This window comes from Phytophthora sojae, assembly GCF_000149755.1.
Source record: "Phytophthora sojae unplaced genomic scaffold PHYSOscaffold_2, whole genome shotgun sequence".
Classification (NCBI taxonomy): domain Eukaryota; phylum Oomycota; class Peronosporomycetes; order Peronosporales; family Peronosporaceae; genus Phytophthora; species Phytophthora sojae.
Genome location: NW_009258116.1, coordinates 4395019 through 4407357, shown reverse-complemented (window position 1 = coordinate 4407357; position 12339 = coordinate 4395019). Strand labels below are relative to the sequence as shown.

Sequence of the window (12339 nt, the reverse complement as noted above, 5' to 3'; positions counted from 1 at the left end):
GGGCCATCAAGGGCATCGTCGTCCTGTAGCCTGCATGAAGCAAGCGTGTTGAGAGCTCACTTGTCATTTTGACTCCTTCCAACCAGTCAAGAACGCCAAGCTACACTCGTCTCCTCGAAACACCATGAAGATCTCCGCGTCAGCTTTGATCGGGCTCGGGGCCCTTCTCCAGGTTGCTGAAGTTTCGGCTCAAGCGTTCAGCAAGAGTGGCAGCTCCAGTCTCGGCGGCGATCTGCCTGTCGTTGGGCCGTCGGATGCGCCTGTGTCGAACGAGACCATCTCCAGCCCTGAAGCTGCTTCGGCGGCGACAGGAGCTCCGTCCACCCCCATCGTCGGTGGTGGCAATTCCTCGACGCTTGGAGCCTCGGAACCACCGAGCTACCTGGTTGAGCACACGGACGCCATGATGGGCCTCTGCCCTCCCAAGTACCTGGATTCGTCGGTGATCAAGAACCGCGCCATCCCGACCAACAACTGGTGGGGCAACATCATCGCGCACGACTCGAACGCGGCCATCCAGCCTATCTGGCCGAATCCGTACTCGCTGCAGATGGTTGTCGACAACGCGCCCTTCGGCATGTCCGTGAGCTACCCGTATCGCAACCGCTTCAGCGGCGGGAGCTCCGGAAACAACGGCGCCGTCAAATTCTACGCGCACGGCCAGGTCCGCGAGTTCATGTTTTCTGCCGTCGAGATGCAGCAGAAGCCCAACTTCCAAGTCGTGGACTGGGCCGACCAAGGTGTGACCGTCAAGTTTTCGGCTAGCTCGTCCAGCGGCACCATGGTGTCGGACCTCGTGTCAGGCATGGTGTACACCTCCATGAAGTACTCGGGACTCACCCCGCGCCTCGTGTCGAGTGCTGCGATCTCCAGCGTCAACGGCCAGCCGCTTGGTGGACAAGTGCGCGGCTCCAAGTTCGTGATCGCGTACAACTCCGGCCAGAAGTGGGTTGTGTACGCACTCTCGAGCGACGGTCGGAGCGAGCAGGAGATCACTCTGACTGCTGACGGCAACACTGCACTCATGAGCACTGCGGCGTTCGACGGCATCCTGCGAGTGGCGCTTGTCGACGACGACTCCTGGCTGAGCACCCTTGACCAGCACAAGTCCTGCGTCGTGCAGGCAGCAACCGTGGATCTGCGCGACGAAAGCTCCTACGCGTTCAAGTGGAAGACGACGGGTGACTGCTCCGTTGGTCTGCTGCACTTCGCTATGAAGCACCAGGTCGAGTCCATCGACACGAGTGCCGGGGCCCGCAAGGTGGACGGCATGGTTGCGTACTCGACGACTCGTGGAGCGTACCAGGCTTTCACGACGCCGGGCGGCTCTGCCGACCCTGTGTGGGAGATCAAGGAGACCCAGCCAGTGCCCGAGGACTTCTACCCGGCCCGCAAGATCGCATCTGCCGTGACTCAGCAGCAGCGCGTCCTCGACCACCTGCGCGAGGACATCAACGCTGCGTGGTCCATTCCGCTTGACGGCAGCTACTACTTCAACGGCAAGGCTGCCCAGAAGTACGCCTCCTTGTGCTTGATCGCGAACGATGCGGCCGTCGTCGGTGGAGACAAGAGCCTCCTGAACACGTGCCTGGCCAAACTCCGCGGCGTGATGACGCCATTCGTGACCAATAGCTGGGCCAACAAGCTCCAGTACGACCAGATTTACGGCGGCATCGTGAGCTCGCAGGGCTTCAAGACCAAGGACCTCAACTCCGACTTCGGCAACACCATGTACAACGACCACCACTTCCACTACGGCTACTGGGTCCACACGGCGGCCATCGTCAACCGCCTCGACCCGACCTGGAGCGAGCTGGGCAAGCTCAACACCATGGCCAACCTGCTCGTGCGCGACGTCGCCAACTACGACCCGGAGGACAAGTTCTTCACGCGCTTCCGCTCCTTCGACTGGTTCCGCGGCCACTCGTACTCGCACGGCGTGACCCCGTTCGCCGACGGCAAGGACCAGGAGAGCACCTCGGAGGACGTCAACTTCGCCTTCGGTATGTACATGTTCGGCAAGGTGACCAACAACGCGGCGCTCGAGGCCGTCGGCAAGCTCATGACGCGCGTCAACGCGCACGCCATCAAGACGTACTTCCTCATCGAGGACGCCAACCAGATCCACCCGACCAACTTCCGCCCCAACAAGGTCACGGGCATCTTCTTCGACAACAAGGTGGACTACGCCACGTGGTTCAGCGCCGAGAAGCACTGCATCCACGGCATCCAGATGATCCCCGTGTCGGCCGTCACCGAGTTCGTGCGCACCAAGCAGTTCGTCAAGGAGGAGTGGGAGCAGGTGCTGAGCAAGGAGATGATCGTCACGCGCGAGGACACGGGCAACTCGTGGCTCTCGCTGCTGTACGCCAACTTCGCCATGGTGGACAAGCAGCGCGCGCTGGGCGTGCTGCAGAAGGCCAAGATGGACGACGGCCTCTCGCGCTCCTGGGCGCTCTACATGGCCGCCAGCTTCGCCGAGTGAGCGAGTGGGTCCATCGCCGACCAAAGAACCCGCCGCTTGTTGTGAAGACCCATTGGAAGGCCTCCGACAAGCTTAGTCGTCGTCAACTTCCTAGTCGCAACTTTTGCTTTCTTTTCGTTCCCTGCATAATTATCTCCTGGTAAACAAAGTTCACTTGCTAAAACGCCACAAAACACGCTTAAAAAATATATCGGTTAAGAAAAACATGTACTTGTACGCTAGACAACTGACAGCACACCGCTCGGCTTACCGTTCGGCTGCACAACACTCGAAGTAGATATTAGCGGAAGCTTTTCTGCTTCGGAATGTAATCGTACCTAGTCGAGAAGGGCACTAAACCCTGCTAAGTCCGTAAATCTTGGGCGCTAAACCTTGTGTGGTGCCCAAATCTTTCCTTGGTCAGAAAGAGACCCCACCACCTCCGCTCGACGCACGACCATGAACGGCATGATGGTACGTGCGCCCGCCCCCTTCCTCCTCCTCCTATGGCCCGCCAGCCTGCTAACCCTCCGTCTTGCGCATCGAGCAGCAGCCGCAGATCATCCTGCTGAAGGAAGGCACGGACACGAGCCAGGGCAAGGCCCAGCTCATCAGCAACATCAACGCGTGCCAGGCCGTGATGGAGGCCGTGCGCACGACGCTCGGCCCGCGCGGCATGGACAAGCTGATCCACACGGGCGGCAAGACCACCATCTCCAACGACGGCGCCACCATCATGAACCTGCTGGACGTGGTGCACCCGGCGGCCAAGACGCTCGTGGACATCTCGCTCTCGCAGGACGCCGAGGTGGGCGACGGCACCACGTCCGTCGTGCTACTGGGCGCCGAGTTCATGCGCCAGGCCAAGCCCTTCGTCGAGGAGAACATGCACCCGCAGATGATCATCAAGAGCTTCCGCAAGGCCGGCCAGCTGGCCGTGCAGAAGATCAAGGAGATCGAGATCCGCGTGGCCGACTCGGACGAGGTGGGCCGCCGCCAGATGCTGGAGCGCGTCAGCGGCACGGCGCTCAACTCGAAGCTCATCTCGCGCCACAAGCAGTTCTTCTCCCCCATGGTAAGGGCGCTTGGCTGTCCACTGTCACAGATTTTGTGCTGACATTAGTTATTTGATTTTTGTGTAGATTGTCGACGCGGTGCTGAGTCTGGACGAGGGCCTCGACATCAGCATGGTCGGTGTCAAGAAGGTGCCCGGCGGATCGGTCACCGACTCGTTCCTGGTGAAGGGCGTGGCCTTCAAGAAGACGTTCTCGTACGCCGGTTTCGAGCAGCAGCCCAAGACCTTCGTGAACCCCAAGATCCTGCTGCTGAACGTCGAGCTGGAGCTCAAGTCGGAGAAGGAGAACGCCGAGGTGCGTCTGGACGACCCCACCAAGTACCAGTCGATTGTGGACGCGGAGTGGAACATTATCTATGAGAAGCTGGAGCTGTGCGTGAAGAGCGGCGCCCAGATTGTTCTGTCCAAGCTGCCTGTGGGTGACCTGGCGACGCAGTACTTCGCCGACCGCGGCCTGTTCTGCGCAGGTCGTGTGGCTCAGGACGACATGGAGCGCACCCAGCGTGCCACCGGTGGTGTGGTGCAGACTTCGGTGCACGACATGAACCCGTCGGTGCTCGGCTCGTGCGGCCGCTTTGAGGAGCGTCAGGTCGGCAACGAGCGATACAACATCTTTATGGAGTGTGCCGAGGCCAAGAGCGCCACGATCGTGCTGCGCGGTGGTGCCGAGCAGTTCATCGAGGAGGCTCACCGATCGGTGCACGACGCGCTCATGGTTGTGAAGCGCGCCGTGGCTTCGTCTACGGTTGTGGCTGGCGGTGGCGCCATTGAGATGGAGATCTCGCGCCACCTGCGCCAGTACGCGCGCACCATCGAGGGCAAGGCGCAGCTGCTGGTGAACGCCTACGCCAAGGCGTTCGAGATTATCCCTCGCCAGATCGCCGAGAACGCCGGCCACGACGCGACCGACATTCTCAACCGCCTGCGCCAGAAGCACTTCAAGGATCCGGAGGAGGGCAAGTGGTTCGGCGTCGACATCACTACGGGCGGCATCTGTGACACATACGAGTCTCACGTGTGGGAACCTGCGGCCAACAAGATTAACTCGATCGCGGCGGCGACGGAGGCAGCATGCCTCATTCTGTCCGTGGACGAGACCGTGCGTAACCCCAAGTCGGAGCAGCCGCAGGCCGGCCCCGCTGGTGGCGCGCCTATGAGCGCGGCCATGGGCGGCCAGGGCATGCGTGGCATGATGGGCGGCGGCCGGGGAGGCCTCAGCGGCATGGGCCGCGGTGTGCGCGCTTTCCGCGGCAAGGGTGGCGCATAAGCGCCGCGCATGCCGATATTTGCTGCGCCTTTAGGTAGAGACAACGCGGCCTGACCCCGACCCGGGAGGCTGCGCGAGGGCTTGTGACTTTGACTTTGAGGAGGGAGAGAGCCAGGCAAGAAACCGTGTAGGTGTGGGGGCCGTGGTAAAGTTGCGGCTGACGTCGACACAAAAACATACTTATTGAGTACAAGTTCACTGCCAAACTACGATCGCAAACGTCTCGTTACGCAGAGCTACAAGGCTGCTACGTGCGCTGGAAGAGCACGCTGAGGGCTTGACAATTGCTTTGACCCTGAAGTAGCAACCACGTTGAAGTTGGTGACCAATCTTGCGAATCTTTGAGCGACGCTTGGGTTAAGATCTTTCAAGTGCTGGACGCCGTTCATTTTCGGACTCTCCGGTCACTACCCAAGCGTCTAGGAAGCCTCGCTCGCCTCGCCCCTCGCAAGCACCATGTTGAGTACGTCCTAGCTAATGAGGCGGTCTCAATGCAAGCTCATGGAGCTAACGCTGTAACTTGAACTACAGGTCGCATGCTCAAGTCCAACGCCCGCTATATCGCGGGGGCCGGCGCCGTGACGCTCGGCCTGGCCGCGTCGACCATGGTGCAGCCCAAGACCGCGGAGAGCTCCAACTCGACGGCCGAAGTGCTGCTGGACATCTCGGGCCGCCTCAAGAACATCGAGAGGGACCTGGGCATCGGCGGCGGCGGCGCTGCGGCCGCCAAGTCCAAGTACAACAACTACCCCGTGCTCACGCCCAAGCACAAGAGCCTCATGGCCAAGCACCTGACGCCCGAGATCTACGACAAGCTCAAGGACCGCAAGACGGCCAGCGGCTACACAATCGACCAGGCCATCCAGACGGGCATCGACACGCCCCACCTAGGCGTGGGCGTCGTGGCCGGCGACGAGGAGTCGTACCATACCTTCAAGGACCTCATGGACCCCGTCATCGAAGGCTGGCACGGCTACAAGCCCACGGACACCCACAAGACGGACATCGACCCGTCCAAGATCCGCAACGGCAAGATCCCGGACAGCTACGTCATCTCGACCCGCATCCGTGCTGGCCGCAGTGTGCGTGGCCTGGCACTGCCGCCTGGAACTTCGCGTGGCGAGCGTCGCGAGGTGGAGCGCGTGCTGTCCAAGGCCCTGAGCAACCTCACCAAGGACCTGGCGGGCAAGTACTACCCGCTGAGCAAGATGACCAAGGAGGAGGAGCAGCAACTCATCGACGACCACTTCCTCTTCCAGAAGCCCGGTGGTGGCACCTTGCTGACCAACGCTGGCGCCGCGCGCGACTGGCCCGATGGGCGTGGCATCTTCCACAACAACAACAAGACCTTCCTGGTCTGGGTGAACGAGGAGGACCACATGCGCGTGATCGCCATGCAGAACGGTGGCAACATCCAGGAGGTGTTCGACCGCTTCAGCCGTGGTGTGTCGGACGTCGAGAAGGTCGTCAAGGGCGAGGGCCGCGAGTACATGTACGACAACCACCTGGGCTTCGTGTGCACGTGCCCGTCCAACCTAGGCACGGGTCTGCGCGCTAGCGTCATGATCAAGTTCCCGCACCTGTCCAAGGAGTCCGAGCGCTTCTACAGCTTGTGCTCTGCTCTGGGCCTCCAAGCTCGCGGTTCGAAGGGCGAGCACTCGCCCCCTGGCCCCGGTGGTGTCTACGACGTCTCCAACAAGGCCCGCATCGGCTTCTCGGAAGTGGAGCTGGTGCAGACCATGATCGACGGCATCTGGAAGCTCATTGAGCTCGAGGAGGACCTGAAGAAGGGCCGCTCGATCGACAAGAAGGTCGCCGCCATCTTGAAGTAGGCCATGCATGCAACGCGAGACTTGAGACCATCAAGCAGCGCTCTTGTGAATGTTGAAAGGGTGGGGAGGTGTGACAGATGAAGCCTCACCGCATCAGTCAGGGAGGAAATCTACGCGCAGTTGAGAGATAACAACATGAGCTGAAAAACAAATAAAAAGTGAAGTCTCTTCATCACGCAATCGTCTTGCATTACCAGCGCGTGCTCTCTATCACTCCAGCAGCAATACAATCCAAACCTCCACGATGACGAGCTGCGAGTGCCTGCTTTCGTGCAAATCTACCTATGCCTGTTGGCGGCCACTGCGCTGCCTCAAGGCGAGCGGCCTGACGCTGAAAGGTTAAGCTTAGTATTTACAGAGCCTTGGTGACGACCTCCATGTGCTTGACGACCTCCAGCACCGACTTGAAGCTGAAGGGCTCCGTGGCGGCCATATCGGCCAGCACCTTGCGGTTCAGCTCGATGCCCGAGCCGTTCATCTTGCCGTACAGCTTCGAGTACGAGAGACCCTCCTGACGCGCGCCGGCGTTGATCTTCTGGATCCACAGCGAGCGCATGTCCTGCGAGCATTGGAAAATAAAATATAATAATAATAAGTACGAGAAGCTTGCAGCTGGCAAAAAATAATTGCGTCTTCTGTACGTACGCGCTTCTTCTGCTTGCGGTCACGGTACTGGTACTGCAGACCCTTCTCCACGCGGTTGATGGCCGTGCGGTAGCACGAGTTGGCGCGGCCGCGGTAGCCCTTGGCCATGGCCAGGATCTTCTTGTGCTTCGCCCACGACATGCTGCTCTGACTGCTACGTACTGCTGCCTTCCTTCCTAGTCCGAGTCTGCGGCGGGGAGCTCCTTTGGTGACCACTGCCGTCTGGTCCGATTTATGTCCAATCAGAGGAATACTTGGATATGATTGGTCGAAAGTATTATTGCGGGAGTTATTGAGCCGCACACAGCACAGCACAACCGACGCCCATGATGCTGTATCGCCTGGGTCGCCGTGCGGCCGCCACTTCCGTCCAGCGATCGCTGCGCCGAGGAGCGATGACGCAGCCGTGTGGCCAGCGCCGCTCCTTCCGCTTCAGCTCGGCGGCGGGCAAGCCGGCGGCTTCGGACGGCAACAGCCGCGTGGCCAGCGCCGCGTCCTTCTTCCTGGACGCCAAGGCCGCGTGCAAGGGCAAGCGCTGCGCGCTGGGCAAGGACTACAGCGGCATCGGCGCCAACCCGGCCACGTGCGGTGAAGACTCGTTCTTCCTCACGCCCGACGTGGTGGGCGTGGCCGACGGCGTGGGCGGCTGGAACGAGAACGGCGTGGACCCGGGCAAGATCTCGCGCAGCCTCATGCGCAACGCGGCGGTGTTCGTGCGCCAGCAGACGGCCAGCAACGAGAGCGCCACTACGCAGCAGGTGCTCGCGCATGGCTACAACCAGGCGCTGCTGGACGACGAGGTGGAGGCCGGCAGCACGACCGCGTGCATTGTGAGGCTCAAGCAGTCGCCCGAGGGCAAGCCCGTGCTCGAGTACTCGAACCTTGGAGACTCGGGCTTCGTGGTCATTCGGAACGGAGAAATCATCTTCCGCAGTAAATTCCAGTACTACGGGCGCGCGCCGTATCAGCTGGCGAAGATCCCGCTGCGGTTCAAGCAGTACGGCGCCATTGAGAACCACCCCGATGATGTACGTCTTGCTGCGTTGATCCCGAGATGGTGTTTGTGTGTGATGGTAGACAGAATTTACTTATCGATGTTGTGTCGTTGGGCTGGTCTACTGTAGGCGGACTCGGGCGAAATCGACGTACAGGACGGTGACCTTGTCGTGCTTGCAACCGATGGTGTTTGGGATAATTTCGCGCCTGACCTGCAGAAGGCGCCTTCGCAGTTCCCGGTGAGTCCCTGTGTGTAGAGTTGGCCGTCTGTATACGCTGGAGCTAGTGCTAACGAGCGGTGCATTTCTCTTCTTCTTCTGAGCAGCCTGTGCTTTCGTGGAGGCGGTACTGGTCGGGCGAGCTCGCGTCCTTCGTGGATGTGATAGCGGAGAACCCATACAAGGCCGCCGAGAACATTGTGCTGGCCTCTCTCCGCCACAACCTAAAGCCGGATGACATTACGGTCGTCGTGGCGAAGGTAGTCGTGATGGCGTCGAAGCTGTAGACCGCAAATAGGTGTCAAGTGGCTGCGACGCGTCCTCACATAGATAAATGCCGCTCTAAGAAAGTCGCGTGGGACTGAAATCTGCCGCTGCTGCGTGTACGTACCAATGTGTGTGTCCTCCGAATGCCTTCAACCCGAAGATACTTCCATGCGGACGTCATCAGCTGCACGCGGGCGTAATCGCACGGCACCTGGCGATCTCTTTGAGCCAGCCTTGACACTAAGCATATGCAGCACAGGAAGTCCATTGTTGCCATGCAGTTGACGCCGCTAGGCACATTGGCGCTGCGCTGCAGGTATGAATGGGTGTTGGTTGGTGCCGCCGTTGCATCCATGAAGTTGATACAGTGCACCCAATGTTGAAGTGGATCCACCGGCTGGGATTCGCCGATAGTCCAGCCGGTTTTCAGCCAGTCACGCCGCAGCAGCCAAGAAAATGGAACGATTGTCGACTTTCGAGTGATCGCATTCCCGCTTTTGACCCGCGCTGGCTTCGTCGACACGAGCGCGGCTATCTTCCGACCTTCATCGCGGAGATCGCGTCGAGGCGACGACGCCCTGAGACGAGCAAGCCCGGCCTCCTCTACCAGTCCACCACCGGCCCATGGCGTCGGACCAAGCGCGTGACCCAGCGAGGCGCGCTCCGCCGATCCGAGCGCACTCGGACTCGTCCGAGTCGTCCAGCGCACAGCGGAGGCGCGCGCGCCTCGGCAGTGCCCGACTCACCGCCACGCCGTCGCCGTTCCACAACCTGCTGACGGCCCGTCAGCGCCGACGCACGTTCAGCGGCACGTCGGGCGAGTTCAACGAGCTGCTGAACCTGGAGAGCAGCACCGCCAAGTCCGTCGAGGTGTTCCGCGGCGAGGCCCGCGGCATCCTGCACGGCATCTTCTTCGTGCTGCTGCTGCGCTTCGTGCTGGCGCTCGTGGTCACAGTGGGCACGCTAGGAGTGGCCGCTGTGCTGATCCTCATGGTCAAAGAGCCCGGCGCGTCCTTCACGAGCTACTTGCTCTTCTACTAGTGAGTAGGAGGCGCGGAAAGCTTGACGGGTGGCAGTATTTATTCGAGAACCGCTTCGGTGTCTCAAGGCTCAACTGCGTGGGCAGAGCGGGGTAGCTACGATCTTTTGTTAATAAAGCAATTCGGCTGCTTTGATGGGTTTCATATCGGTTCTACTGACTACAGCTACAATGACATCCCTTAGGACTCTGCGCCCTTCAAGGGTTTGCAAACGCGAAGCAGCACGTAATGCGGCATGCGCGGACACCTTCAACTTGGTGCTCGAGCTTCAAGGCTCAATACAGGCTTTCAGAAGCACGGTATTTCTAAAAGTACGTAGCGAAAAACACGTTGCCCTGATACGTGATTTTGACTACGGGGTTTCCGTGGTCGGCTGTTCAGCGATACGGAAAATCAAAAACCCGTGGCAAAACTACGTACGCGTAACCTTCGAGTGCACGCAACGTTTTTAAGCTGGAACCTCGGCTCAACAAACTTTAGCTATCAGCGCCTTCAATCGGCGAACACGTTGGCAGCGTATACGCACAACGCGCCGTCGCTGGACCACCTAGATGTAAGGTACAGTGAAGTAAAGTAAAAAAATTAATTGATGTCTTCTTTCTTCTTACTGTTAAAACCTTGTTCGTTCCGTGCCTTCGATGAATCTGTAGGTGCTGTATCCTGCGCTCATCACCATACACACACGTCTCGGTTGTCTGGAGCGTCTTCGTCTAATTTACCTGTGTTGGGTGTTGTAAGCAGGGATTGACAGTAACACGATTTTCTTCTGAATTACTATAGTCATATAATAGTAGAAGACAACAGGATACTATAGTAATAGTATCATCGGGTCTAGGATATCGACTACTACAGTACTATTAATACATTATTAGTAATGGAGCACCTCAGTCGCGTTGCTCCGTTGAGTTGCTTAGAGGGCCGACGCCCTGCGCCGACGTCCCCGCTCTCCCAATGGATCTAATGAATCTGTTGATTAATCGGGTCTAAGCCATCACGTGCAGGTCAGTCCAGCTCCCGTTCCGACAACACATCTTCAATGAGGAATACTATTATCATAGAACTGCATGAAGACGTCGTCATTGCATGTAAGAAGTGCCTTGCGATCTTTACATGCTCCCCCAGACCCCCGCAATAGAAGCCTAACTCCGAGTTGGGGCAACGGGTCCGTTCGCTGGAATGCTCGTCGCTGGGCCCGCCTACGCAAATACCGCGTGGCCCTGCTTCGCGGGCACCTCGCGCGGGTTTGCTGCGGCTACGCTCCTTGTAGTGGAATGTCAGTTGGCTACCCGCTGCCGACTGCAACGGACGACGGCGGGCTGAAGAAAGCCGCCGTCATGAAACTCACGCCCTGTGGCAAGAGTCGACGGAAACGAACATGTAGTGGTTACCTAGGTAGCACAGGGAGAGAAGCGCCTACATAGTATGCATGAAGAAGGTAGCGAGAAGCTAACCAACAAATACAATTTGCAATTCGCAATTTCAAGGGCAAGTCGACGACAGCAAGGCCGCCGACTTACAAGTCCAAGTTCAGCTTGTCGATGCTGAAGACACTACAAAGTATACTTTAGCTGTGTACGAACAGCATGTCAGAGCCAAGTCCTCCGAAGCGGAGCCGGGCCAACACGACTTCGGGAGTACAAGCACGAGTGTGAAGGCCAAGGGCGTCACGCTCCAAGACCCACCGCAAATCACAAGCTTCGCTCATGAAGACTTGGTGAGGTACGAGGAAGCAGTGGAGAATCGCTGCGCAGAGACCGGAGAATCGGTTGCATCTGTCAGACGCCCCGTGTTGAAGTCTATCAACAAGAGGCTGCTGAAGTTCTTGGCGGAGTTCGAGCTGCGTATTCCAGTGGAGAATATGACTGAGGAGAAACTGGTGAGCGCGATTGAAAACATCATCGGCAGCGTGACTAACGACACGATTCCTGATGTGATGGGGATCATGGCGTCCAACCTGAAGATGGATCTGAGTCAGAAGGACGTGAAGGCTAGGATCCTGGGGTACTTCGACTGTATGGAAGAGGTGATTGAGATGCATGGTCTTGCTGGGTGCCCGAAGGATAACGTGAAGCTGAAGTGTAAAGTGATTGTGGAGAATCTAAGACCGGCTACACTGAAGGAGCAAGTGAGGCGTGCACTCGAGTGTGATCCCAGCTTGAAGTCTGATCTTCACCGTCTTTTTGATCTCGTCTAGCAGGAAGCTATTCGGAACCAGCAGGCCTACGACATGTACCAGCACATGGGGAAACGTGACAACGGTGGTCGTGATAGCAAAAACAACAAGAAGCAGCCCGATAGTGCAAGTCCGCAAGGACGATCGACGACCAAGTATGAAGCCATCACACCAGAAGAGGGATGGTCTGCCACCCGGGGGTTGTTTGTACTGCAAGCGCAACGACCACTAGCTCGAGGACTGTCCGAGCGCCACTGAGACGAACAAGAAGGACGCTATGAAGACGTTCTTGGAGAACAAGAGACGCGGGAAGGAGGCGTCGACGGTGAAGCGCCTGGTTACGAATGACTCGCTTGGAGAGA

General features: G+C 58.8%; 6 protein-coding genes across 6 annotated transcripts; 5 read left to right on the top strand and 1 right to left on the bottom strand.

Moving 5' to 3' along the window:
• Positions 1-124: 124 nt before the first annotated feature.
• On the top strand, positions 125-2485 carry PHYSODRAFT_253210 (hypothetical protein; the record flags this gene model as incomplete). The annotated part of the gene is made up of 1 exon (XM_009521121.1): positions 125-2485. One exon carries the CDS (start codon positions 125-127, stop codon positions 2483-2485), a length of 2361 nt encoding a protein of 786 aa, XP_009519416.1.
• A 1567-nt stretch (positions 2486-4052) lies between these two features.
• PHYSODRAFT_353917 (hypothetical protein) lies at positions 4053-6812 on the top strand. The gene is made up of 2 exons (XM_009521120.1): positions 4053-5269; positions 5338-6812. The coding sequence occupies exons 1-2, from the start codon at positions 5263-5265 to the stop codon at positions 6636-6638; spliced, it is 1308 nt and encodes a 435-aa protein (XP_009519415.1). The 5' UTR covers positions 4053-5262; the 3' UTR covers positions 6639-6812.
• Positions 6799-7466, bottom strand: PHYSODRAFT_284863 (Mitochondrial/chloroplast ribosomal protein L20). Its single transcript, XM_009521119.1, has 2 exons — positions 7284-7466; positions 6799-7197 (listed from the first exon to the last, which is right to left on the bottom strand). The coding sequence occupies exons 1-2, from the start codon at positions 7422-7424 to the stop codon at positions 6991-6993; spliced, it is 348 nt and encodes a 115-aa protein (XP_009519414.1). The 5' UTR covers positions 7425-7466; the 3' UTR covers positions 6799-6990.
• A 157-nt stretch (positions 7467-7623) lies between these two features.
• PHYSODRAFT_556737 (hypothetical protein) lies at positions 7624-8784 on the top strand (the record flags this gene model as incomplete). Its single annotated transcript, XM_009521118.1, has 3 exons — positions 7624-8311; positions 8408-8518; positions 8605-8784. Exons 1-3 carry the CDS (start codon positions 7679-7681, stop codon positions 8782-8784), a joined length of 924 nt encoding a protein of 307 aa, XP_009519413.1. The 5' UTR covers positions 7624-7678.
• Positions 8785-9280: 496 nt separating this feature from the next.
• PHYSODRAFT_284860 (hypothetical protein) lies at positions 9281-9947 on the top strand. The gene has a single exon (XM_009521117.1). It carries the CDS (start codon positions 9389-9391, stop codon positions 9803-9805), a length of 417 nt encoding a protein of 138 aa, XP_009519412.1. The 5' UTR covers positions 9281-9388; the 3' UTR covers positions 9806-9947.
• Positions 9948-11470: 1523 nt separating this feature from the next.
• Positions 11471-11998, top strand: PHYSODRAFT_481217 (hypothetical protein; the record flags this gene model as incomplete). The annotated part of the gene is made up of 1 exon (XM_009521116.1): positions 11471-11998. A coding segment is annotated over one exon (528 nt), but the record flags the coding sequence as incomplete, so codon positions are not given.
• Positions 11999-12339: the final 341 nt, after the last annotated feature.